Source organism: Typopeltis vanoorti, chromosome 13, assembly GCF_054136105.1.
Source record: "Typopeltis vanoorti isolate ZY-2024b chromosome 13, IOZ_Tvanoo_1.0, whole genome shotgun sequence".
In the NCBI taxonomy this organism is placed as follows: domain Eukaryota; kingdom Metazoa; phylum Arthropoda; class Arachnida; order Uropygi; family Thelyphonidae; genus Typopeltis; species Typopeltis vanoorti.
In genome coordinates this window covers 87,119,218-87,147,153 of record NC_143561.1, presented here as the reverse complement: position 1 = coordinate 87,147,153, position 27,936 = coordinate 87,119,218, and the positions used below count along the sequence as shown (strand labels likewise).

Here is a 27,936-nt window from a genome sequence, read left to right as displayed (position 1 = left end):
AATTTGGAGAAAAGAGCAAAGCTAATAATAATCGCAAATATCTGTTGGATTTCTGCTCAGGACATGGACTGGTTATTACTAACACCATGTTCCAACATAAAAATGTGCACAAATTCACATGGAGAGAAGAGGCTAGGAATAAGAAAAGTCTCATTGACTATGTTATTGTTGATAGTGATGTTTTTTCCCTGGTGCAGGACAGCAGAGTGTACAGATGATTTGAAATTGGAAGTGATCACTATTTAGTCTTGAGCAGGATAAAATTAAATTTCATATTGAAAAGAATAACATGTAAGAAAGTTTTAAAGCGAATAAAAGTTGAGCAGCTCTCAGATGTGAACTGTAGACTAAAATACAGAAATATTATTGAAAATAAAATGAAAGAGTTTGAGAGCATGAACCAAACCTTGGCGATTCAGTGGCAAACAATGAAGAAAACATTGATTGATTCTGCCAGAGAGGCATGTGGTGAGGTTGTCTGTAAGGATAAAAAAATCAGAACTCCCTGGTGGACACAGGAAGTTAAAGAGGCAGTGAAGGAAAAGAAGAAAGCATATCAAAAGTTCCTGTCAAATAAGTCAGCTTTTACTCTTACAGAATACAGAGACAAATGTAAGAAAGCTAAACAGTGTGTAAAACTAGCTAAACAAAAGTAATGGGAGGACTTTGGCAAGAATATAGAAAATAAATATCAAGAAGGTGGCAAAATATTCTGGAGGTTGTTGAAGAAGCTTAGGAATGGAGGAAAGAGTGCTGTAAAAGGAATTAGAGATGATAAAGGTGAAATGAAAACAGGAGAAAAAGATATCCTTGAAGTATGGAGTAATTACTTTGAAAAACTGCTAAATGAAACAAGCAGTGATGACAGCACAGTGATAAAAAACACTGACCAGGCATGCAGTCAGGAATACATATCCATACTTGAAGTAGAAAAAGCCATCAAAGGCTTGAAATGTGGAAAGGCAGCAGGAGTAGATGATATTCGACCAGAAATGCTGAAGTATGGTGGTATAAGAGTCTTATAGTGGCTGCACTGCATAGTTCAGAAAGCTTGGACAGAGGGACGAATTCCCGATGATTGGAGTAGAGCTCTCATAGTACCCATATATAAAAAGGGAAATAAAACTGAATGTGAGAATTACAGAGGTATTTCCCTACTGAGTGTTTCTGGCAAGATCTATGCAAGTATACTTGAGAAACGGTTGAGAAGAATTGTGGAAGAAAAGCTTGGTGAAGAACAAGCTGGATTCAGGCCAAATAGAGGCTGTCAGGATCAGATCTTCACTTTACGACAAATAGCCAAGAAAGCATGGGAATATAACAAAGATCTGTATTTAAGTTTTGTCGATTTGGAAAAGGCATATGACAAGGTGCCAAGAGAGAGAAGCTATTCAATATGCTGCTGCAGTTATATGGTGTCAATGGGGCATTATATCAAGCAATACTTAGTATTTATTTGAGTTGTGAGTCAGCAGTTAGAATTGAAGGAAGTACAGGAAGATGGTTTAATGTTAAATCTGGTGTGAGACAAGGATGTACATTATCCCCTCTGTTATTCATTATCTATATGGATCACATTATGAAGGAAAGTGATATTAAACATGATATCAGAATTGGAGATGTTAATGTCAGCTCTTTGCTTTATGCGGATGATGTTATACTTCTAAATAAATCCGCTACAAGTCTGCAAGATTCTCTGACTAAATTGAATAGCTGTTGTAATAGATATGGTATGAAGGTCAGCAATAAAAAGAGAAAGACAATGAAAATAGGCAGAATCATTGAAAATGTCAACTGTGTTGTGAAAGGAGAACCGGTGGAACAAGTAAAACATTTCAGCTACTTAGGCACAATTTTTACTGAAGATGGTAAACTAAATATAGAAATAGACAACAGAATCAGCAAAGCTGGTATCGTGGGAAGTCAATTGAATAAATTCATATGGAATAAGAAAGAAATTAGTCGGAACACTAAATTAGCTGTATACAAGACTGTGTTCAAACCAATTTTAACTTATGGATCTGAGAGCTGGGTCAGAAGTAAAACACTTGACCAAAGACTAGAGACCGCAGATATGAGAGTCCTGAGAAAGATTAGAGGCGTGAACAGATGGCATCAAAAGCAACATCATATTAAAAATGAGGATATTAGGAAAGAACTTGACATTGTCAGCATCCAGGAATGCGTTAGCAGAGCTAATCTCAGATGGTATGGTCACTTAAATAGAATGGGAGAGGAAAGATTAGCAAAACAAGTGTTCTCTGCCAGGTTGGCAGGAAAACGACCCAGAGGAAGACCAAGATATAGGTGGATTGATACGGTACAAAGTGCCTTAGACGATAGAAATATAAGATCTGATAATGTTGGAGTCTTGACAAGTAACAGACTGATTTGGAGGAAAATTGTAGATAGGAAGTTAGTAATGATGTAATTTTTTTCATGTAGTACTGTCATATCCTGTACACCCCTTGAGCGTACATGGCAGGAATTTGATGATGACGATGATGATATCTTCGTGATTGGTCAGCAACTGAGGCACTTCCTTTCGACATATATTAAGCTATGCATTATGGAAATAGTCACCACACAGACCAGTTTTGACTTGGGGTTTCCTCAGTGAGAGCTGGACACAAGAGGATAATAAGTTAAATCAATACAGAAGTTATATTTTCTATACAAGTAGTAAAATGATGAAACATCACAGTATTAAAATAATACTATTTAAATATTTTTTAACTGTGTTTTGAACATGTCCAAAAGGAAGTTTGCATTATGAGATAATGAGACAAATAATGTGAAGTTAACCTGTATATATAAGTAGGCTAGTTGAAAAGATGCTTTATGCACAAAATTTGTTTGCTTACACTTGGGTAAAGAATTAAAACAATTTCTTGTCTAGTATAATATAAAGAAGGTTTGGTCGTCCACAAGACAGGTAAATTTTTAATTTTTATTTAGCAATGACTTTAATTTTGATAGTAATTCTGTTTAAAATAGATTAAAATGTACTTATTAATTTTTTAATACTGTTTATAAGCATTTCTTATCTACTTTTGAATAACATCAAATGATATTTGACTTGTTACTGTCTTTCAACTTAGAGCAAATTCATCTATTTCTTTCAAAGGGGAAAAAAAATGATAATAACCAGAATAAGACAATAAAATGGAAGATAGAAAAGAGATAATGTAATTTTATTTATTAACATCAATTTGAATACATACCTTTAGGTTTCTGACTGTGGGATAATTCACACTAATAACAAGTGCAAGAACTTCTAGTGCCATTTTAGGATCTTTCTGTAAACAAAGTCCAAGTATAATTCAGGTGAACTACAATTTCAGCTATAATTACACATGTTAAAAACATCCAAAATTTTAAATTAAAACACAAATATGCACTAAGAGATCAAAATCTGGTTATTAAACATGTGATTTAATTTTAATGGAATCTGAATGATTGAGAAAAAGGGGGAGAATTTTTTTTATGTGGCACCAACTCACAATTTTTATTTTTTTATTTATTATTATTTTTATTATTATTATTATTATTATTATTATTATGAGTCTTTCCTATCTTGCTAAGTCATTTCGTCTTATGCAGCCACCGAAGGAGGCAAGCTAGCCTCAATAGGTGCCGGTCCCAAGCCCAGATAAATGCGAGGGTTGATGTCAGGAAGGGCATCCGGTCGGAAAACTTCAGTGCCAACTCAAACTATGATTATGAGTCGAAGAGAAAATGATATAAGAGCTAGGCCATACCCCTTAAGCAACACACAGCCACATCGCCCTACAGCTGTGAGAAGTGGACGAGGGCTACTGCATCAAGGGCAGGTGCAGTTAAGGAAGTGAGCCCAGCAGGTGGAGAGGATGTTGTGAGTGGGAACACTGAATGTTGGAAGCATGACAGGAAGGGGAAGAGAGGTGGCAGATATGATGAGGAAGAGGAAATTGGACATTTTATGTGTGCAGGAGACAAGGTGGAAAGGCAAAGGAACTGGGAGATGGATATAAATTGTTCTACTCTGGAGCGAATAATGAGGGAAGAAATGGTGTAGGAATTGTGGTGTGTGGTAGAATGAAGGGTGAAGTACTGGACATGGGTAGAAGGAACGACAGGATCATGCGAATGAAATTGGGTCTTGGAGAAGAGCAGGTGGTTGTATTATGTGTATATACCCCGCAAGTTGGTTGTACAGCAGAGGAAAAAGATGAGTTCTGGAACGTGTTAGATGAAGATATGAGGGAATTGGAAGAAAATGAGATGGTGATTGTCGGAGGAGACTTGAACGGGCACATAGGGTGAAAGGGTGCATGTGAAAGGTGAAAGGGTGCATGCTGTGAAAGGGTGCATGGTGGCCACGGAGTGGGAATGATGAACCAGGAAGGAGAGAGGGTTGTGGACTTTGCAGTAGCCTTTGATCTGGCAATTGTGAACTCGTTTTTCTTCAAGAGGGAAGAACATTTGATAACATTTAGAAGTGGTAACAACAGCTCACAAATTGACTACATTTTGACTAGAAGAAAATATCTTAAGGTTGTAACAAATTGTAAAGTAATTCCAACAGATCAAGTAGCACAACAACACCGACTGCTGCGCGCAGACTTTAAAATAAGATCGAAGATAAGAATTTCTGGTTGCCATGGGATGAAGACAATTAAGTGGTTTCGCTTAAAAGAGGAGAGTGTGAGGAATCGTTTTAGGGAGAGAGTGTTAGAGAGGATTTCGGATGGACTGGAAAGTGTACAAGATTGGTGGAAACATAATTCAAAAGTAATCCTGAGCTGTGCAATCGAGGTGCTTGGTGAGACATCTGGAAAGATTACAGAGCAGAAGGAGGGTTGGTGGTGGAATAATGATGTACAAGTGGCAGTGACAGTTAAGAGAAAGGCAAAGCAGAAGTGAGATGAGTCAAGAGTGGAAGAGGACAGAGAGGTGTACAAAGAGAGAAAGCAAGAAGCCAAGAGAGTTGTGGCACAGGCGAAGGCCATGGCATTTCAAGATCTGTATGATCAATTAGAAACAAAGGAAGGACAGAGAAAAATTTACCAACTAGCGAAATGTAGAAATAAAGCAGCTAAGGACATCTTACATGTGAGGCAGATCAAAGATGCTGAAGGAAGAGTATTATGGAGGGATGTGGACATAAGAAACAGATGGAAAATATACTGTGAGGGACTTTTGAATGAGGAAAATGCAAGGACTCACAGAGGAGATGGGCAGCCTTCTGAGGGGATGGTGCAGAACATCAGTAGAATGGAAGTGACGGAGGCCATGAAGAAGATAAGGAATGGAAAAGCGGTGGGCCCTGACAGAATTCCAGTGGAGGCATGTAAGGCACTGGGGGAAGAGGGAATTGACCTGCTGTGGGACCTGTTCATGAAAGTTTGCCAACAGGAAAATATATCCGAGGAATGGAGGGAGAGTACTCTTGTTCCCATCTACAAGGGTAAAGGGGATGCACAAGACTAAAAATTACAGAGGAATAAAGTTGATGTCCCACACAATGAAGATCCTAGAAAGGGTTGTTGATGGTAGATTGAGGGAGGAGGTGGAGATTGCAAAGGAATAATTTGGCTTCATGCCTGGTAGATCAACAACAGATGCTATCTTTGGGTTACGACAGATGATGGAAAAATATCGAGAGAAACAAAGGGAGCTACATCTGGTATTTATTGATCTGGAGAAAGCATACGATAGAGTGCCAAGGCAAGAAGTCTGGAGGTGTCTGAGGGAGAAGAAGGTGCCGGAGAAATATGTCAGGTTGGTGCGGGAAATGTACAGAAATGTGAAGACAAGTGTTCGGACCTGTTTGGGACAGACAGAAAGTTTTCAAGTAACAGTTGGCTTGCATCAAGGGTCAGCATTAAGTCCGTTTCTGTTTAATATTGTGATGGAGGTGGTAACAGAGGAGGTGAGAGAAGATGCACCTTGGACAATGTTGTATGCAGATGACATCTCGCTGTGTGTAGATTCAAGAGAAGAAGCGGAAACTAAACTGGAAAGATGGAGAAAAGTACTGGAAGAGAGAGGTATGAGACTGAGCAGAAGTAAGACAGAGTATATGTGTTGCGCAGTGGGTGGTGGCCAGGAGACAGATCTGGAGCTGGAAGGAAATGTCATCAGGAAGGTGAGAGACTTTAGATACTTAGGTTCAACAGTGGAAGAAGATGGAGGAGCTGAGAAGGAAGTTGGATGCAGGATACAAGCAGGTTGGAGGAACTGGAGGGAGATGGCTGGAGTGTTATGCGATAAGAAGGTGCTGATCAATCTGAATGGCAAAATCTATAGGACAATAGTGAGGCCAGCTATGACATATGCTATAGAAACTGTGGCCCTGAGGAAAAATAACATCAGCAGGATGGAAGTAGCAGAGATGAGAATGCTTAGGTGGATGTGTGGTGTGACCAAAAAGGATCGCCTGAGAAATGACTATGTCAGGGGAACAGTGAAAGTTACGAACTTAGGAGCGAAAATACAGGAGGCAAGGTTGAGATGGTTTGGTCATGTGATGAGGAGGGAGGACGAATATGTGGGAAGAAGGGTCATGCAGATGGATGTGCAAGGAAGGTGGAAGCATGGGCAGCCAAAGAAGAGATGGAGGGAGCTGGTAGAAGAGGACTTGAAGATGAAGAACTTGGATGTGGTGACAGCCCAAGACAGGAAGGTGTGGAGGAGACTCATAACAAACAGTGACCCCACTTAAGTGGGAGAAGCTGTAGAAGAAGAAGAAGAAGATTATTATTTTTTTTTTTTTTTTGTAAACATAAATGCATAAGAACTGGGTACTAAGGAGGTTTTTTTTTTAAAAATATATTTTTCGTACTTAGAACAGAAACCAACTCTAGAGATGAAACAACTTTTTCAAGTGGCTTCAGACTTGTAAACTAACATTACTATGGTCTGCAAATTGTTATAAACATAATTTGAGAATAAGCTTATTAATAATGGCTTCAATACATTCATCGCTTTTTTTTTATGGCACTACAGTACAAGAAATAAGAAATCATAAAGATACTTATTAACTCTTTTATATTTTGCAGGCAACCAGGCCTGCAAAAATGACTAGTTAGTGTATTCATTCACCAGTCAACAATTTCTGTCAAATCCCACATGGCATGGATGTTTGTGATTGTCTATAGTTGGAAAATGAATTTCATCACATTGTGAAACCATGGCCCAGTTCATTGGCTGAGGCAGCTTGAAAAAGTTTCATGTTTGGTCTTTAAGAACAGAGTTTCTGGACAACATTAAAAAAAAAAAAAAAATTAAATCAAGACAGTGTTTTAAGAATGCCATAATTGTTGGGCTGGATGTTGATGATGATGTGATTGTTTATTTTGGTATCTTCATGGTATGTTCAGTATCTATAAAGAGAAAGAGACAGTGATATGAAAGATGAGTGACCAGTGTGTCAAAGTGCACACAGTTATTTGATTCTTCTCTAATGCAAAGCTGTATTTTAGTGTTGGCTGTTTAGTTGAGATACAAAGGAATCCAAAGTTTCTTGCCTATGAGGCCAAATGACAAACAGCAATATTATTATTATTATTATTATTATTCCTGATACCTCCAAGGAGTCCGAAGACTCATCGCGGGAGGACACCAACAACTGTCTCTACACCTAACCTCTACTACGAATATCAAAGGTTTAAAAGGGCATTGTGCTAACTGCTTTGTTCTCAAACTGCTCTATGCAAAAACTAGCCAAGGAGTTAGGAGCCCATTACCCCACCACATCAAATTCCTAGTATGTACTCTCAGGGAGTGCACAAGAAATTATGATAGCACTACGTGAAAATTTTACATTAACAACTTCATATCAACAATTTTCCATCAATAATTCTGTCATCAGATATTTTGGTCTTCTAAGGCACCTCTTACTTAATCTTAGTTTTCGTTTTCCTTTAAATAACCTTTCCTCTCCTATTCTGTTTAAGTTACCATACTACCTCAGATCAACTGGTCATACATTCCTGATTGCTAACAATGCGGTTCCTTTCTAATATCGTAAATTTTGAATATGTTTATGCTGTATGTTAATGCCATAATTTTTTTTATCAGAACTCTCATATTTGTGGTCTCCAGTCTTTATTCACGTTTTGTTTTTTCCCAAGTTTTCAGAATAATAAGTTAAATTACAATAGGTTTCAACACTGTCTTGTATACAGCTACTTTAGTATTTCACTAATTCTCTTTCTTATTTCTGTATAAATTTATTCAGTTGACTGCCTACCATACTAGCTTTGCTAATTTTGTTGTCTATTAAGCTGTTCTAGAGGTTCTCCATCCAGTGTGACATTTTCATCGTTCCAGCTTATTTTCAGAGACCTTTTCTTTTTTATGTGTTGCTTAAGGGTCCAAGCAAGATAGATGGGAGAGCTCCACACCTTTAAGGAATGCACAGAATGGACATTAATGTGAAAGGTGACAATTCTGTTAGTAGGTAACCATTGGGTACTGAACAAATGAGAATAGGCTAGGAATTTAAGAATCAGCCAAAAAATTGTATTCTCTATTGCTCGCTTAATACACAAATACATATGATGGTTCAACATGATGAACTTTCATATCAGCTGGGATGTCGCCCAGTGGAAAGGCAGATGGAGTAGATGATATTCAACGGACAATGCTCAAATATAAAGATATAAAAGTTGTGCATTGGCTAAACAACATAATTCAGAGGGCTTGGTCAGAAGGTCAAATTCCAGATGACTGGAGTAGAGCTCTCATAGTTCCCATTTCTAAAAGGGAAAATAAAACTGAATGTGGAAATTACAGAATTATTTCTCTATTATGTGTGCCAGGTAAGAATATTTATGCAAGTATACTTAAGAGGTTGAGCAAAACTGTGGAAGAGAAACTTGAAGACAAGCTGGATTCTGGCCAAACAGAAGTTGTCATGACCAGACTTTCACTTTACAACAAACAGTTGAGAAATCATGGGAATATAACAAAGTTCAGTATTTAAATTTTGCAAATCTAGAAAAGGCATATGGCAAAGTGCCCAGAAAAAATGTTTCAATCATATGGAATAAAGTGAACATTATACAGAGAATGCAGTTTATTTTTAAGTTGTAAATCAACAGTTAGAATTGAAGGAAATACAAGATAGTTAATGTAAAATCAGGTGTAGGACAAGGGTGCACACTACTTCCACTCTCATTTATCATATGGATTGCATTATAGATGATAAATGAGAGTGGATTAAACCCAATATCAGAATCACAGATATCAATTGCTTTATGCAGATGTTACAAAAATCCCGAAATTTGTTATATTTGAAGCTTGAGCATTCCAACTATATTATTCCTCACCTATATCCAACCTATATATTAAAGTCAGTCAAGGATATATATATATATATATATATATATATATATATTTATAATATTATAGAGATTGGTTAGAATGATTCAGATTTGTATCCATGACTGTGCACTGACTTCAAAGAATGAAGCTCAATTATAAAAAATAATAAAATATTTACTGTAAATATATATTTATATAAATAAATATAAATAACTCTTCTCCATCGCATATGGATTCATCCCTGCCCCCATTCATTTCAGATGAAATAAGACAAGCATTAAAACAAATGAAAACTGACCTGGTGAAGACCTAATTCACATAGAATTACCGTATTTGCTGGAGTATAATAGGCACTTTTTTAATTTTAAAATAGGTCTGAAAAAGAGGGTGCATCTATACGCCGATACTCAGTTTTTTATTATTTTCATTTCTGGAAATTTTCTCTGTTCCGAGTTAGGCGATTTCTTTATTGCTTCCTTGCAGCATATGTCAGAGAGCATTCCAGTTACACAGAGCAGTGTTTCTCAAACTTCAGACATCCGCGTTCATATGATTGGTGCGGTATTAACAAAAGATTGTGCTACTAAATGACAGATACAAGCCGACAGTTGAGTTGAAATGCTAATTCTCTTCAACCGAATTCCTTATATAATATCTGAAACACATTCACTATATATTTCTTCGTTTTAACACATTCACTCAATCAAAACCTTATGCTGCACTGGCAACATATGGTTTTGCTTGAGTCATACAGCATTTTCTGTGGGAGGAGGACATGCGATTTATTAGGTAGTGCTGTTTTTATCCCAGTTGTCTCTAATTGCATTGTTTGTAAAGAAACATATTGCACAGTCTGCAGATGTCTCTGTACCTTATTCAGTGATACAATAGGAACGTTTTACGATCTCAAACTTCACGGATACATTGAATTTTATTCTATGCGTTAATGATGCATAGCCGAAAATTGCCAGATCCCCCCCCCCCCGAAGACGCATACCGCACTTTGAGAAACACTGCTGTAGAGTTCAGTGAATGTGTATGCACTGTCATCGATGATCACAGCTGTGTCCTGTTCGGTTAAACTTTCCAATTGTTGTCGCAGTTGTGAACGATGATAAATTTCTGCCTTTAAATTTTCTCTAAATTTCTTGGCAAATTATGGCTGATAAACATCGGCATTGTTACAATATTGCATACAAGCTATGTGTGATTGCGTTTGCTAAAGAACATGGAAACATGGCTGCAGAGAGGCATTTCGTACCACCCCAACTGAGAAAATGAAAAGAACTTGGTGGAATCAGGAAGAGGATTTAAAAAAAGCAACTCACAGTAAACATAGCCTACGAAGTAGAACTGCAAAATGGCCAGAACTTGAGGCAAAACTGAATACTTGGATTTTAGACCACAGAAAAGCGGGACTTTCAGTGTCTACAAAAATGATAATTCATCAAGCGAAAGCGATAGCCACTAACAGAGGGATCACCAACTTTACTGGATCAACATCATAGTGTTCAAGATTCATGAAGAGAAACCAGCTATGTATGCAGACTAAAACAAAAATATCACAAAAGATGCCTGTTGAATATGAAGAAAAAATGATTGAATTTCATCGATTCATCATTAACGCAAGGAAACGAGAAAATTTTGAACTCGCCAAACAGGAAACATGGACGAGGTTCCGCTGACTTTTGATGTGCCCTCAAAAAACTGTACATTCCAAGGGCACTAAAAGTGTTACTGTTAAAACTTCGGCGCACGAAAAAACTCGCTACATGATTGTTTTATCCTGCTGTGCTGATGGGACAAAATTGTCGCCACTATTGATTTTTAAAAGGAAGAGGCTACCCAAAGAAAAAACTGCTTAAAGGAGTGTTTGTACATGTTTACACAAAAGGTTGAATGGATGGAGGAGGAATGAAGTTATGGATAGATAAAATTTGGTCTCTAAGCACCCTGGTGAACTGTTGAAGAAGCCTGCCATGCTAGCATGGGATCAGTTTCGTTCTCACAGAACAGACGATGTTACAAATAAACTCAAGGAATTGAAAACTCAGTTAGCTGTAATTCCAGGAGGTCTAAACTAGTCAGCTTCAACCTTTAGATGTCTGTATTAATAAACCATTTAAGGGATTTATGAAGAAGTGGAACAGCTGGATGCAGTCTTCAGATTTTGAGGTTATGAAATCAGGAAGAAGACTAGCATTTCGCAAGTTTGTGAGTGGGTCAAAGCTTCACGGAATGCTGTGAAAACTGAGACAGTGGTTAAATCATTTAAGAAGTGTAGAATTAGTAAAGCACTGGATGGTACAGAGGACAATTTGTTGTATGAGAACTCAGATTCTGATTTAGAAGAGGTTTCAAGTGTCTCTTCGTTTAGCTCTGGAGATGAATTCTGGGTTTTGATAATTAAAAGGTGGGTTCCTAGTTAGATTAGGTATTTGTTGAAAGTAGATCTACTTATTACTTTATATTCGAAATACTGTAAATTCATTATAATATTCAGTGATAAAGTTTTTTTCCTAAAAAATGTGTACAAAAAAGTGGAGTGCGTCCTATATGCCAGCAAATATGGTAATTAAATGGGGAGGAAACAATGTAATTCACCATGTCACAAACTTATGCCTAGAATCTATGCTTAGAAGAAGGGAAGATACCAGAAAAGTGGAAAAATGCTACTCTGATACTGTTATTTAAAAAAGGGGACAAAGAAGAAGTAAAGACCAATAGACCAACTAGTATTCTCTCTAATCTGTACCAGAATCAGGGAGTTCCTGGAGAATATATGGACCTCCTCCAGGCAATATACCTCACTGCAACAGCAACAATCCAACTTCACACGAGTAGCAATAAAATATCAACTGAAAAAAAAAAAAGGTGTCCGACAAGGAGACTCTCTATCACCCAAAATCTTTACAGCAGTCCTTCAAGAAATATTTAATAATATAAACTGGTCAAACCTTGGTATAAAAATTAATACCAGAAACTTAACACCTAAGATATGCAGATGATATCATAATTTTTGCAAACACTCCAGGAGACCTTAATATAATGATAGAAGACTTATATCATGAAAGCAGAAAAGTTGGTCTAAAGATGAACAGAGAAAAAACTAAAATCATGTTTAATCATTTTCTAACATCAAAAAACATAATAGAAAACAATTTCTTGGAAAGAGTCTTGTCATATACATACTTAGGTCATCTCATTGATCTAAACTGTTGACTCCAAAAGAAAATAAATAGGAGAGTTCAACTTGCCTGGAATGCATTCAGAAAATTGAAAGGCATTTTCCAAAACAATGATTTCCCACTTTGTTTCAAAAGGAAGACATTTAACCAGTGTATACTTCCAGTCATCTCATATGGTTGTGAAACTTGGTCGCTAACAAAAGCACTGGCAAATAAATTAACAACTCAAAGAAAAATGGAGAGGTTGATGGATAAGGAAGCAAGCCTCGCATCACTGACATCATTCTTCACCACAAGCGACTAAAATGGAAATGGGCCGGACATCTATCCAGAAGAAAAGATGAGCGATGGACCACCATACTAACGAACTGGATTCCTAATTCTCGTGGAAAAGCTTAGACGTTGGTTCTGCATTTTCACTATATAATTTAAGGAAATTACAATGTACTAGGATATACATTAAAATTAAATTTTAATATATTTCTATATTTTGGCAACGTCACGTTGCTATTTTCAAGAACTTAAGTACAAGACACGTGCACACAGGCACAACAAACAGTAAGTGAGGAAGAAGTAGGAAGCTTATTATTTCTCCTAAAGTCCTGATGGTGCCCTCTAGCGGGCAATGCTGGTATTCTTGGGTGATTGGGCTGAAGGTCTTCTGGTGTAGATTTCCCAAATTTGAGGAAGTCTCATGCAGTCAAATTTGTTGAGGTTTGGATCGTTTCTTAGGACTGAAGCTGATTCCATGAAAAGCCTTTCATATCTGTATTTGCTACGGTGTATTATCCTGGCTTTCTTCCACCATATTCTATGGCAGGTATCCAGAGCATGGCCAGCAAGACCCGAGTGGCTGTATTGATGAAACCAGATGTAGTCCTTGTGTTCTGAAATTCTGATATTTGCTGTCCTGCCTGTTTGGCCAAAGTAGGACAGCTTACAACTGCAAGGGACCTGGTATACACCAGGTAGGTCTAGGGGGAAGGTTGGTCTTTAGTAGAGCGGATAAGGGATGCCAATTTTTTATATGGTCTGTAACAAGAAGTTATGTTATGTTTTTTTAGGATTTTTGTGATTTTTTCCAAGGTGCTCGGATATAGGGTATGGTGATGGATTTAGAGTAATCCTTGTTGTGAGGGGATACAACATCTCGTGCACTGCAGCAGAGAAAGAGTTTAAAATAGTTTGAGATCAACACATAAAAAAATTTGAAAATTTAAAAAAGTCGCGATCTCGAAACCACAACTTCCTACCGAAATGGTAGTTAACCTGTCATCACTTAGTGTAAAACCTGAAGCACTCGACGCTCTCGCACGTGGCCACAACTTCGCCATTGCGCCCAGAAGAATACCTGCAGAGGAAATTATGATACGAATTGAACACGGGATCCGACACCTTCCAAGCCACGTCGCCAACGATATTAGACTGGATGTAGCTTGTGTTCTGAACAAAGCTAAACCACCTAAAACCAACATCCCCAGTAAAGAAATTAAATCTCTATTAGAATTAAAGAAAAACAAGAAAATAATAATCACCAAAGCTGACAAAGGGAATGCCACAGTATTGCTTAACCAAAAAGATTACACAGGTAAGCTGAAATCTCTATTGTTAGATCGGGCCACTTACCTCCCTATCCAGTACGATCCCACCAACTCACAAATTAGAAAACTCCACAGGCTCCTTAAGAAAGTCACTTCTTGGCATGTGGAAATCACTAACAAATTAAAACCACATAACTCCATACTCCCGCATTTATGGACTCCCAAAAATTCACAAAGAAAATGTGCCATTACGTCCCATAGTGGATGGCATTGATTCCCCCACATACAAACTAGCTAAACATTTGGCCAAAGCTCTCTCACACTATACTGGCAACACACCTTCATACATAAAAAACTCAGCCCACTTCAAAGCCAGCATAGAAAACCTTAAACTCAAACACACTGACATAATGGTCATTTTGATGTCTCCTCCCTATTCACGAATGTCCCACTCAAAGAATCTTTAGAGCTAATCCAAGCTAAATTTCCTCCCGATATCTCAGCCCTATTTCAGTTCACAATGAACTCAGGCTATTTTGTTTGGCAAGGAAAATTCTACAAACAAATAGAGGGGACAGCCATGGGTTCTCCACTCTCCCCACCCTTGGCCAACTTTTATATGGAGAGTTTTGAAAAGAAAGCCTTACTCTGCCCCACAAAAACCAACCGTTTGATTCCCTATGTAGATGATGTATTCGCTATTTAGCCACATGGCTCCGATGCGCTCCTCTCCTTCTTAACCCACCTAAACAACCAACACCCCAGAATCAAATTCACCCTGGAAGAAGAAAAAAACAACTGCATTCCTTTCTTAGACACGCTAGTCACACGCCAGCCTGATGGAACCTCGGTTTTCTCAATATATAGAAAACCCACCCATACAGGCAGATACATTCACCAACAATCCCACCACCCCCTCCTCACAACAATATGGAGTCATTAAGACACTACACAACAGGGCTAAACTTATCTGCTCTAATGACGATGCCCTAACCACAGAACTAAACCACATTCTCAACACTTTCTCAGCAAATGGCTATCTCCCCCAAAAAATATTGAAACCAGTAAATCACAACCCCCCACCCCCTCACAACAAGGATTACTCTAAATCCATCACCATACCCTATATCCGAGGCACCTCGGACAAAATAACAAAAATCCTAAAAAAAACATAACTTCTTGTTACAGACCATATAAAAAATTGGCATCCCTTATCCGCTCTACTAAAGACCAACCTTCCCCCTAGACCTACCTGGTGTATACCAGGTCCCTTGCAGTTGTAATCTGTCCTACTTTGGCCAAACAGGCAGGACAGCAAATATCAGAATTTCAGAACACAAGGAACTACATCCGGATTCACCAATACAGCCACTCGGGTCTTGCTGACCATGCTCTGGATACCTGCCATAGAATACGGTGGAAGAAAGCCAGGATAATACACCGTAGCAAATACAGATATGAAAGGCTTTTCATGGAATCAGCTTCTGGGGGGGGGGGGTGGGGGGGGGGGGGGGTGGGGGGGGGGGGGGGTGGGGGGGGGGGGGGGTGGGGGGGGGGGGGGGTGGGGGGGGGGGGGGGTGGGGGGGGGGGGGGGTGGGGGGGGGGGGGGGTGGGGGGGGGGGGGGGTGGGGGGGGGGGGGGGTGGGGGGGGGGGGGGGTGGGGGGGGGGGGGGGTGGGGGGGGGGGGGGGTGGGGGGGGGGGGGGGTGGGGGGGGGGGGGGGTGGGGGGGGGGGGGGGTGGGGGGGGGGGGGGGTGGGGGGGGGGGGGGGTGGGGGGGGGGGGGGGTGGGGGGGGGGGGGGGTGGGGGGGGGGGGGGGTGGGGGGGGGGGGGGGTGGGGGGGGGGGGGGGTGGGGGGGGGGGGGGGTGGGGGGGGGGGGGGGTGGGGGGGGGGGGGGGTGGGGGGGGGGGGGGGTGGGGGGGGGGGGGGGTGGGGGGGGGGGGGGGTGGGGGGGGGGGGGGGTGGGGGGGGGGGGGGGTGGGGGTGTGAACGATGATAAATTTCTGCCTTTAAATTTTCTCTAAATTTCTTGGCAAATTATGGCTGATAAACATCGGCATTGTTACAATATTGCATACAAGCTATGTGTGATTGCGTTTGCTAAAGAACATGGAAACATGGCTGCAGAGAGGCATTTCGTACCACCCCAACTGAGAAAATGAAAAGAACTTGGTGGAATCAGGAAGAGGATTTAAAAAAAGCAACTCACAGTAAACATAGCCTACGAAGTAGAACTGCAAAATGGCCAGAACTTGAGGCAAAACTGAATACTTGGATTTTAGACCACAGAAAAGCGGGACTTTCAGTGTCTACAAAAATGATAATTCATCAAGCGAAAGCGATAGCCACTAACAGAGGGATCACCAACTTTACTGGATCAACATCATAGTGTTCAAGATTCATGAAGAGAAACCAGCTATGTATGCAGACTAAAACAAAAATATCACAAAAGATGCCTGTTGAATATGAAGAAAAAATGATTGAATTTCATCGATTCATCATTAACGCAAGGAAACGAGAAAATTTTGAACTCGCCAAACAGGAAACATGGACGAGGTTCCGCTGACTTTTGATGTGCCCTCAAAAAACTGTACATTCCAAGGGCACTAAAAGTGTTACTGTTAAAACTTCGGCGCACGAAAAAACTCGCTACATGATTGTTTTATCCTGCTGTGCTGATGGGACAAAATTGTCGCCACTATTGATTTTTAAAAGGAAGAGGCTACCCAAAGAAAAAACTGCTTAAAGGAGTGTTTGTACATGTTTACACAAAAGGTTGAATGGATGGAGGAGGAATGAAGTTATGGATAGATAAAATTTGGTCTCTAAGCACCCTGGTGAACTGTTGAAGAAGCCTGCCATGCTAGCATGGGATCAGTTTCGTTCTCACAGAACAGACGATGTTACAAATAAACTCAAGGAATTGAAAACTCAGTTAGCTGTAATTCCAGGAGGTCTAAACTAGTCAGCTTCAACCTTTAGATGTCTGTATTAATAAACCATTTAAGGGATTTATGAAGAAGTGGAACAGCTGGATGCAGTCTTCAGATTTTGAGGTTATGAAATCAGGAAGAAGACTAGCATTTCGCAAGTTTGTGAGTGGGTCAAAGCTTCACGGAATGCTGTGAAAACTGAGACAGTGGTTAAATCATTTAAGAAGTGTAGAATTAGTAAAGCACTGGATGGTACAGAGGACAATTTGTTGTATGAGAACTCAGATTCTGATTTAGAAGAGGTTTCAAGTGTCTCTTCGTTTAGCTCTGGAGATGAATTCTGGGTTTTGATAATTAAAAGGTGGGTTCCTAGTTAGATTAGGTATTTGTTGAAAGTAGATCTACTTATTACTTTATATTCGAAATACTGTAAATTCATTATAATATTCAGTGATAAAGTTTTTTTCCTAAAAAATGTGTACAAAAAAGTGGAGTGCGTCCTATATGCCAGCAAATATGGTAATTAAATGGGGAGGAAACAATGTAATTCACCATGTCACAAACTTATGCCTAGAATCTATGCTTAGAAGAAGGGAAGATACCAGAAAAGTGGAAAAATGCTACTCTGATACTGTTATTTAAAAAAGGGGACAAAGAAGAAGTAAAGACCAATAGACCAACTAGTATTCTCTCTAATCTGTACCAGAATCAGGGAGTTCCTGGAGAATATATGGACCTCCTCCAGGCAATATACCTCACTGCAACAGCAACAATCCAACTTCACACGAGTAGCAATAAAATATCAACTGAAAAAAAAAAAAGGTGTCCGACAAGGAGACTCTCTATCACCCAAAATCTTTACAGCAGTCCTTCAAGAAATATTTAATAATATAAACTGGTCAAACCTTGGTATAAAAATTAATACCAGAAACTTAACACCTAAGATATGCAGATGATATCATAATTTTTGCAAACACTCCAGGAGACCTTAATATAATGATAGAAGACTTATATCATGAAAGCAGAAAAGTTGGTCTAAAGATGAACAGAGAAAAAACTAAAATCATGTTTAATCATTTTCTAACATCAAAAAACATAATAGAAAACAATTTCTTGGAAAGAGTCTTGTCATATACATACTTAGGTCATCTCATTGATCTAAACTGTTGACTCCAAAAGAAAATAAATAGGAGAGTTCAACTTGCCTGGAATGCATTCAGAAAATTGAAAGGCATTTTCCAAAACAATGATTTCCCACTTTGTTTCAAAAGGAAGACATTTAACCAGTGTATACTTCCAGTCATCTCATATGGTTGTGAAACTTGGTCGCTAACAAAAGCACTGGCAAATAAATTAACAACTCAAAGAAAAATGGAGAGGTTGATGGATAAGGAAGCAAGCCTCGCATCACTGACATCATTCTTCACCACAAGCGACTAAAATGGAAATGGGCCGGACATCTATCCAGAAGAAAAGATGAGCGATGGACCACCATACTAACGAACTGGATTCCTAATTCTCGTGGAAAAGCTTAGACGTTGGTTCTGCATTTTCACTATATAATTTAAGGAAATTACAATGTACTAGGATATACATTAAAATTAAATTTTAATATATTTCTATATTTTGGCAACGTCACGTTGCTATTTTCAAGAACTTAAGTACAAGACACGTGCACACAGGCACAACAAACAGTAAGTGAGGAAGAAGTAGGAAGCTTATTATTTCTCCTAAAGTCCTGATGGTGCCCTCTAGCGGGCAATGCTGGTATTCTTGGGTGATTGGGCTGAAGGTCTTCTGGTGTAGATTTCCCAAATTTGAGGAAGTCTCATGCAGTCAAATTTGTTGAGGTTTGGATCGTTTCTTAGGACTGAAGCTGATTCCATGAAAAGCCTTTCATATCTGTATTTGCTACGGTGTATTATCCTGGCTTTCTTCCACCATATTCTATGGCAGGTATCCAGAGCATGGCCAGCAAGACCCGAGTGGCTGTATTGATGAAACCAGATGTAGTCCTTGTGTTCTGAAATTCTGATATTTGCTGTCCTGCCTGTTTGGCCAAAGTAGGACAGCTTACAACTGCAAGGGACCTGGTATACACCAGGTAGGTCTAGGGGGAAGGTTGGTCTTTAGTAGAGCGGATAAGGGATGCCAATTTTTTATATGGTCTGTAACAAGAAGTTATGTTATGTTTTTTTAGGATTTTTGTGATTTTTTCCAAGGTGCTCGGATATAGGGTATGGTGATGGATTTAGAGTAATCCTTGTTGTGAGGGGATACAACATCTCGTGCACTGCAGCAGAGAAAGAGTTTAAAATAGTTTGAGATCAACACATAAAAAAATTTGAAAATTTAAAAAAGTCGCGATCTCGAAACCACAACTTCCTACCGAAATGGTAGTTAACCTGTCATCACTTAGTGTAAAACCTGAAGCACTCGACGCTCTCGCACGTGGCCACAACTTCGCCATTGCGCCCAGAAGAATACCTGCAGAGGAAATTATGATACGAATTGAACACGGGATCCGACACCTTCCAAGCCACGTCGCCAACGATATTAGACTGGATGTAGCTTGTGTTCTGAACAAAGCTAAACCACCTAAAACCAACATCCCCAGTAAAGAAATTAAATCTCTATTAGAATTAAAGAAAAACAAGAAAATAATAATCACCAAAGCTGACAAAGGGAATGCCACAGTATTGCTTAACCAAAAAGATTACACAGGTAAGCTGAAATCTCTATTGTTAGATCGGGCCACTTACCTCCCTATCCAGTACGATCCCACCAACTCACAAATTAGAAAACTCCACAGGCTCCTTAAGAAAGTCACTTCTTGGCATGTGGAAATCACTAACAAATTAAAACCACATAACTCCATACTCCCGCATTTATGGACTCCCAAAAATTCACAAAGAAAATGTGCCATTACGTCCCATAGTGGATGGCATTGATTCCCCCACATACAAACTAGCTAAACATTTGGCCAAAGCTCTCTCACACTATACTGGCAACACACCTTCATACATAAAAAACTCAGCCCACTTCAAAGCCAGCATAGAAAACCTTAAACTCAAACACACTGACATAATGGTCATTTTGATGTCTCCTCCCTATTCACGAATGTCCCACTCAAAGAATCTTTAGAGCTAATCCAAGCTAAATTTCCTCCCGATATCTCAGCCCTATTTCAGTTCACAATGAACTCAGGCTATTTTGTTTGGCAAGGAAAATTCTACAAACAAATAGAGGGGACAGCCATGGGTTCTCCACTCTCCCCACCCTTGGCCAACTTTTATATGGAGAGTTTTGAAAAGAAAGCCTTACTCTGCCCCACAAAAACCAACCGTTTGATTCCCTATGTAGATGATGTATTCGCTATTTAGCCACATGGCTCCGATGCGCTCCTCTCCTTCTTAACCCACCTAAACAACCAACACCCCAGAATCAAATTCACCCTGGAAGAAGAAAAAAACAACTGCATTCCTTTCTTAGACACGCTAGTCACACGCCAGCCTGATGGAACCTCGGTTTTCTCAATATATAGAAAACCCACCCATACAGGCAGATACATTCACCAACAATCCCACCACCCCCTCCTCACAACAATATGGAGTCATTAAGACACTACACAACAGGGCTAAACTTATCTGCTCTAATGACGATGCCCTAACCACAGAACTAAACCACATTCTCAACACTTTCTCAGCAAATGGCTATCTCCCCCAAAAAATATTGAAACCAGTAAATCACAACCCCCCACCCCCTCACAACAAGGATTACTCTAAATCCATCACCATACCCTATATCCGAGGCACCTCGGACAAAATAACAAAAATCCTAAAAAAAACATAACTTCTTGTTACAGACCATATAAAAAATTGGCATCCCTTATCCGCTCTACTAAAGACCAACCTTCCCCCTAGACCTACCTGGTGTATACCAGGTCCCTTGCAGTTGTAATCTGTCCTACTTTGGCCAAACAGGCAGGACAGCAAATATCAGAATTTCAGAACACAAGGAACTACATCCGGATTCACCAATACAGCCACTCGGGTCTTGCTGACCATGCTCTGGATACCTGCCATAGAATACGGTGGAAGAAAGCCAGGATAATACACCGTAGCAAATACAGATATGAAAGGCTTTTCATGGAATCAGCTTCAGCCCGAAGAAACGATCCAAACTTCAACAAATTTGGCTGCATGAGACTTCCTCAAATTTGGGAAATCTACATCAGAACACCTTCAGCCCAATCGCCCATGAATACCAGCATTGCCCGCTAGAGGGCACCATCAGGACTTTAGGAGAAATAATGAGCTTCCTACTTCTTCCTCACTTACTGTTTGTTGTGCCTGCGTGCTTAAGTACTTAAGTGCTTGTACTTAAGTTCTTGAAAAAGGAAAATGTCGTTGCCGAAATATAGAAATATATTAAAATTTAATTTTAATGTATATCCTAGTACGTTGTAATTTCCTTAAATTATATAGTGAGAACTGGATTCCTAAAGAAGGGAAATGAGACAGAGGATGTCCTAAAAGAAGGTGGAGTGATGAATTGTCAAATTTTCTTGGGGAAAATTGGTCAACGATTGCCAAGAACAGAGAAAGGTGGAAAGAACTGGAGGAGGCCTTCGTCCATCAGTGGACAGAAAATGGCTAAAAAGAAGAAGATATATATATATATATATATATATATACAGGGTGTTCGGGATAAATTTGACAGTTTCGTAAGGAAAAAGAAAATCTTCTTTGTATCTATTAAATTTAATGAATTGACAAAAAAACATTACAGGCAGAGTTAATTACAATACTATCAACAAGATTTACTCAAAATAACCACCATTAGCATCGATCACAGCTTCAATTCTGCTTCGGAACCTCGAACAAGCTGATGCTACAGTCTCCCTGGGAAGGGCCGCAAAAACTGTTTTAATTTTATCCATTAACTGGGCTTTTGTATTACTGGAAGTGCGATTGGTGTCTTTTTCAACTGCGCCCCATACAAAATAATCCATGGGGTTAAGGTCTGGGGAGTTTGGAGGCCAAACATTTGGACTGGTGAAGTCGTAGAAATTTTCAGAGAACCATTTTTGACTTTTCCCAGAGGTGTGGCAAGGGGCCGAATCCTGCTGCCATACATACGGCCTACCATTGGCTACCCTTGTTATCCAGGGCTTGACTACAGTTAGCAACTCCACGAACAAAGCCCGAATTCCAATGCCAGGGTTCTTCAACACCTGTTCCTGCAGATTTGCGAGGAATTCTGCTGTACGAACGCAATCAGATCGTCTGCTAGGGATCTTTCTTCTTGCTACATCCTCGTAGTCACCATTGCAAGTCTCTAGTTCATGCCTGATTGTTTTTACTGTATTCAGGGAGCATTGGGCAGCAGTCGTAATATCCTTATTTTGATGGCGGGCACGAATCATCATGATACAAGTTATTCTCTTCCATGATTCAGGTGGGTTCCAGCTATCCATCCTTTCTGACATCTTGTATATGAATGAAGAAGGGTCCAAACTTTTAAATGAAGAGAAGTGTGTGTTAATACATGTAACTTACGGAAAAATATAATTAATTATAAATATGTCAAATTTATCCCGAACACCCTGTATATATCATCATCATACGTATCAAGGATTTAGGCCTAGTATGGCCTGTTCAGGCCTTAGACGTCATCGTTGAATCGTTTAAGAGGACGTCCTGGTTTTCTTTTTCCTAACGGCTTGTACTTTAAGGCTTGTTTTGGTAATCTTTCTGTTTTCATTCTTTGAATGTGTTCCATCCATCTATGTTTATATTTTTTAATTTTTTCAATTACTGGTTTTTGGTTTAATTCTTTCATAATATCTTCGTTTCTTTTGTGATCAAATAGGGTATACTTTGCAGTTTTTCTCATAAACTTCATTTCTGCTGTTGTTAATCTTAGTTTGTCTTTTTGTTTTATTGTCCAGATTTCGCTCCCATACATTAAGACTGGTAGGGCTAATGTATTGTATACTTTTAGCCTGGTTTGTTTTTGAACTAGGTTTGGTTTAAATATAGAGTTAATTACTCCTGTTATTTTTAAATATTTTGCAATTTTTATGTTTATATCTTTTTCATTTTCATAAGTGATCATACATCCTAGGTAGTTAAATGAATTCACCTGTTCTAAGATCTTGCTATCTAATACTATTTTAGTTCTTGCTGGATCTTGTCCTTTAAAGGCCATAGTTTTTGATTTTTCCGTTGATATTATCATACCATAATCTTTGGATATCTCATTTAGATTTAAAATAGCTTTCTGTAAGTTATCTTCAGAATTTGAAATTATTATTTGGTCGTCTGCAAAGAGGAGAGTGTTTAAGTTAACTGTAGGTGAAAGTTTAATTCCTTGATGTAAATTTTTACTCCATTTTATTATTATTTCATTTAAGTAGATATTAAAAAGAGTTGCTGAGAGGGGACACCCCTGTCAGACCCCTTGGTTTATCTCTCTTGTATATGATAGCTCATGATTTAATCTTATTTGTATTTGATTATTTTCATATATACTTGTGATAGCTTTTAGGATATTATTTGGTATTTGTCTTTCTTTTAATATGTTAAATAATATGTTTCTTTTAACTTTGTCAAATGCTTTTTCAAAGTCAATAAATGCAATATGTGTTTCTAAATTATATACTTCTATTCTCTATTATTAATTTTAGTCAGAAGGCTGGGTCTATACATGATCGTCCTTTTCTAAATCCATTTTGTACCTCTAGAATAAAGTTTTCGGAATATTTCATTAGTTTGTTATTTAAGATTCTGCTGTATATTTATAACATGAATTTAGTATATTGATACCTCTACAGTTTTTAGGGTCATCTCTACTACCTTTCTTAAAGATAGGAATCACAATTGCTTTTTTCCATTCTATTGGGGGGATACCAGTTGAGTAAATTTTATTTAAAAATAATAAGAGTCTTCCTTTGAATCTTGTTCCTGCGTATTTATATAGTTCTGAACCTAGCTTATCTTCTCCAGGTGATTTTCCGTTTCTTGTTTCTTTCAGGCTGATTTCTAATTCTTCTTCAGTTATTTCCTTTTCATTTTCGTTAATTGTTTGCCAGTTGTCTTTTTTAAAATATTTGTCTGTCCACAGTTCTGTGTAGTAATTTAGAAATTCTTCTAATTTCAATTCAGTGTTTAATTTTATGTTTTCTTTGGTATCTGCATTTAGGTGTTTCAAAATCTTATATACATTGGATCTTATTTTATATAAATCATGTTCTAAATTAGAAACAAATTTATTCCATGATTCTCTATGTCTTTTTCTGACTTCTCTTTTAGCTATGGCTCTTATTCTTTTATATTCTATTTCATCTTCTAATCTTTTACTGCTTAACCATTTGTGATAGGCTTCTTTTTTCTTTTTGATTATTTCTTTGATTGTATCATCCCAGATCTTCAGTTTTTTTCTTTTATTGAATTTTTTGGTCTTTCCTAAGCTTTCATTTGCTGCTGCATTTAGTATCGTTTTTATATTAAGCCATTCAATTTCTATTTCTTCATTTTGTTTTATTTTATCTAGATACTGGTTAATTCTTTGTTCATATAGCCATTGTACATTTGTGTCATTCAATAGTCTAGTTTTATAAACAAATGTTTCAATTTTTCTTTCTTTCTTTCTTACTGCTATTTTAAAATTTCTTTCATTTAATAACTGGTCTAATTCTATTTCTTTATATGCTATTCCTCTTACATTCCAGTTTGCTATGTGTATTATATTTTGTCGTTTCCATTTTCGTTTTCCCTTTTCCATTCCAGGGTTGTTTCCCATAGATTCAATCCGATTATCTTTTTCTGTCAGCTTACAAGTATGGTTATGTTCATCAAATTTATGTATATTTATGTATGTCTTTATGTTTATAGAAGGAATTCATTATTTTTAGGTTATTATAAACTACAAAGTCAATCAATTTTTTACCATTTCTGTTTAGAGTATGTTCTCCATGTATTAATATATTATTATTAATTTTCGTGTTTCCAATTCTTGCATTTAAGTCTCCATTAAATATATATATACAACAGATACAAATAGGTATGCTAAGTAATTCTGTTTATCTCTATAAAGAGATCTGACTTAATATTCTCTATAGAATTAAAAGCAGTAAATTAATTTCTACTATTCTAAATATCAACCTTTTAATATATACAAATAGTTAAATGGCTATTCTAGAAACTGCACAGTATGAGCTCAATAAAATGTCTTTTGCTCTCTGACTCAGTTAAATTCAATTCTGACTGATAACATCAATTTGATGTTATCGGTCAGAATTGAATTTAACTGTGTAAAATGACCGATAATATCAATTTGATATTATCGGTCATTTTACAAAACAAACTGAACATGGCCTTTAGCTAAAAGTTCTATAGTATCACTTGGTCATATGAGAACTTCCTTTTCAGCATTTAATTTGTTTTTGCTCATTCATTCATTCTGCCTTACCTCTCAAATTTGTTAAAATAGAATCAAAGTTAAAAGGATTCGCTATTATACTTGTATATGCTTTCTTTCAGTAAGTTTTCTAAAGCACATCTTACTTTCATTTCTGCTGAAGCAGGTATGAAGCATAATCACTTAAACAACAGAAAGACAATTAATTGAGTCATTTCAACAGTTCAAAAGGAACCTTTAATGCAGATTCCATATTGCTCCTTGGAACATATATCACTTGCTTCTCATATATGAAGGCTTGATACACTATACTGTCTTTCAATTATTAACTTCACAGTTTCTCCTTGGAGAATAGTTAAAGATGCATATAAAAACTTTTCTGAGATTAGAGAATTTAACTCAGTAATTTACTCCACCTTTTGGCTACTTCCCCTTGCAGCCTAAGCATTCTTGTTACACAGCAACAGCTGTTCTAAAAACAACTAACCTGCAAGTCATTACCAAGATTCAAAGCGAAAGTGATGACATAGCCGCCATTAGTACAGTGGAGCATGCTAAATTCGACATAGAAACTCTATAACAACATAAATTAACATATAATACACAAACATTTTTGTGTTGCATATAAAAACCTTAGGATTACAACATTAGTAAGCAAACTGATTACTTAATTACATTTAAGTCTCCTTTCTTATCACTAGTGCTTAACTAAATGGCAGTTCTGATAATACTAAGTATATAACTGCATTACTTAACGTGAACAAATTACATACATACTTTTAGATTATTTTATTATATAACAAAAATGCATTTTTCATCAATGAAATGTTTACTCAGTATATATAAAACTGCAAAACAATGAGCATAACAAGTAAAACATTTATGTGAGATTTTTAAAATGCTGTACTCCCAAACACATCCAGTGCAAGTCTCCAGGATTCTCTAACTAAACTGAATAACACTTGTAACAAATTTGGTATGAAAATCAGCAATAAAAAGAACAAAACTATGAACATAGATAGGAACACAGAAAACTTCAGCTGCATTCTCAATGGTTTGCACAACAGAAAAAGTAAAATGTTTCAGCTAAAAACAGTTTTTAGTGAAGATATCAAAGATACAAAGACTAGAGAACACATATTTCAGAATTCAGAGAAAAATTATGGAATAAACAGATGGCATTAATGGCAGAATCATATTAAAAATGAAGATGTTGGGAAGGAACGTTACATTATTAGCATTTAGGAATGTGTGGTCAGGACTAATCTAAGGTGGTATGGTCACTCAAACAGAATGAGAGAGGAAAGGTTAACAAAACATGTGTTTTGTTAATTAAGACGGAGATGTTAAATACCGTTTTATTTTTATAGCCGGGTACGAAACTCGGGTTGAAATCCATCGCCATCCATATAGTTTCAATGCCGAAAAAACCATCGGCGGAACCAAGTGTAAATGATCACTTAGGGAGTACAACACTAGGGCAACTCCATGCAAAGGTGGAGCAAGCTCCGTCACTAACTTTAATATTCTCTCATAATGTAAAACCCAGCTCCTAAGAGATGTATATATATTGTTTTACATTATGAGAAGAGGTCACTACCCAGGCCGGTTTCAACCTTGTTTTCAACCTTTCAGCGGATAGTTTTTCCAGCATTGAAACTCTATGGATGTCGATGGATTTTGACCCAAGTTTCGTACCCGGCTATAAAAATAAAACTGGATTTAGCATCTCCCTCTTAATTAACAAATTCGCCGGTAAAATAGCCTTTTGGCTTATTATCTTTGTAATGTGTTTTGTTAGTTTCTGTATCAATGTAATGTAACATTTAGATCATATAATTATGGCATTTTGAACATTTTTCTTGGCACTGTTAGTTATCATAATCAATTATCCTGTCGACTGCGCCATTGTTAGTTATCATAATCAATTATCCTGTAGGCTGCGCCATTGTTAATTATATATGTATTTTTATATATACTTCCCTCTTTATGTATGTTATTATTCTCTCTATATACTTATGAGGTGATTTATTATATAAATCTCTTTTACTAACAATTATTTTTATTTTGACTCCGAGTGTCCCTATATGTTATTATATTTGCACAAAGAGTTCACTCCAATTGGTGCAATGACTTTAACTGACTCTTTCAGAATCCAACTAATCATTGACTCAATACCAAGTACAAAATAAACACATTTAATAAAACTAAAACAATATATATATATATATACATTTCTAGTAATAATACATAACTATAACTACAGATTATATGGATCCAAGGCCTTATTTAAAAATATAAACTTACTCTTAAGACTAAACACTTTTTCTTTCACAATCACAAAAAAATGTTCATAGTCTTTTTCTCTTTCTGTTACGGCTCTTTTCCAGAAGTTACAAGGCTCTGTACTTCATTATCAGGATCCTTTTCATCAATCAATATAACACACATAAAGTCTTCTTGACTATATCCTGTTTTCCTTTTAGTAGTAATACTCATCAGATCAGGCACCTTTAATACCTAAAAATCTTCTTAATC

At 37.6% G+C, this 27,936-nt stretch overlaps 1 protein-coding gene across 1 annotated transcript in view; it reads right to left on the bottom strand.

Annotated features, from left to right (window-relative positions):
* The window catches only part of LOC150100337 (pentatricopeptide repeat-containing protein 2, mitochondrial-like), a 249,260-nt gene that overhangs the window by 98,436 nt on the left and 122,888 nt on the right, over window positions 1–27,936 (bottom strand). The window contains exon 7 of the mRNA XM_090402959.1: window positions 3,225–3,299. Within this exon, the coding sequence (XP_090259085.1) occupies window positions 3,225–3,299 (75 nt within the window). The remainder of the gene's footprint in view (window positions 1–3,224; window positions 3,300–27,936) is intronic.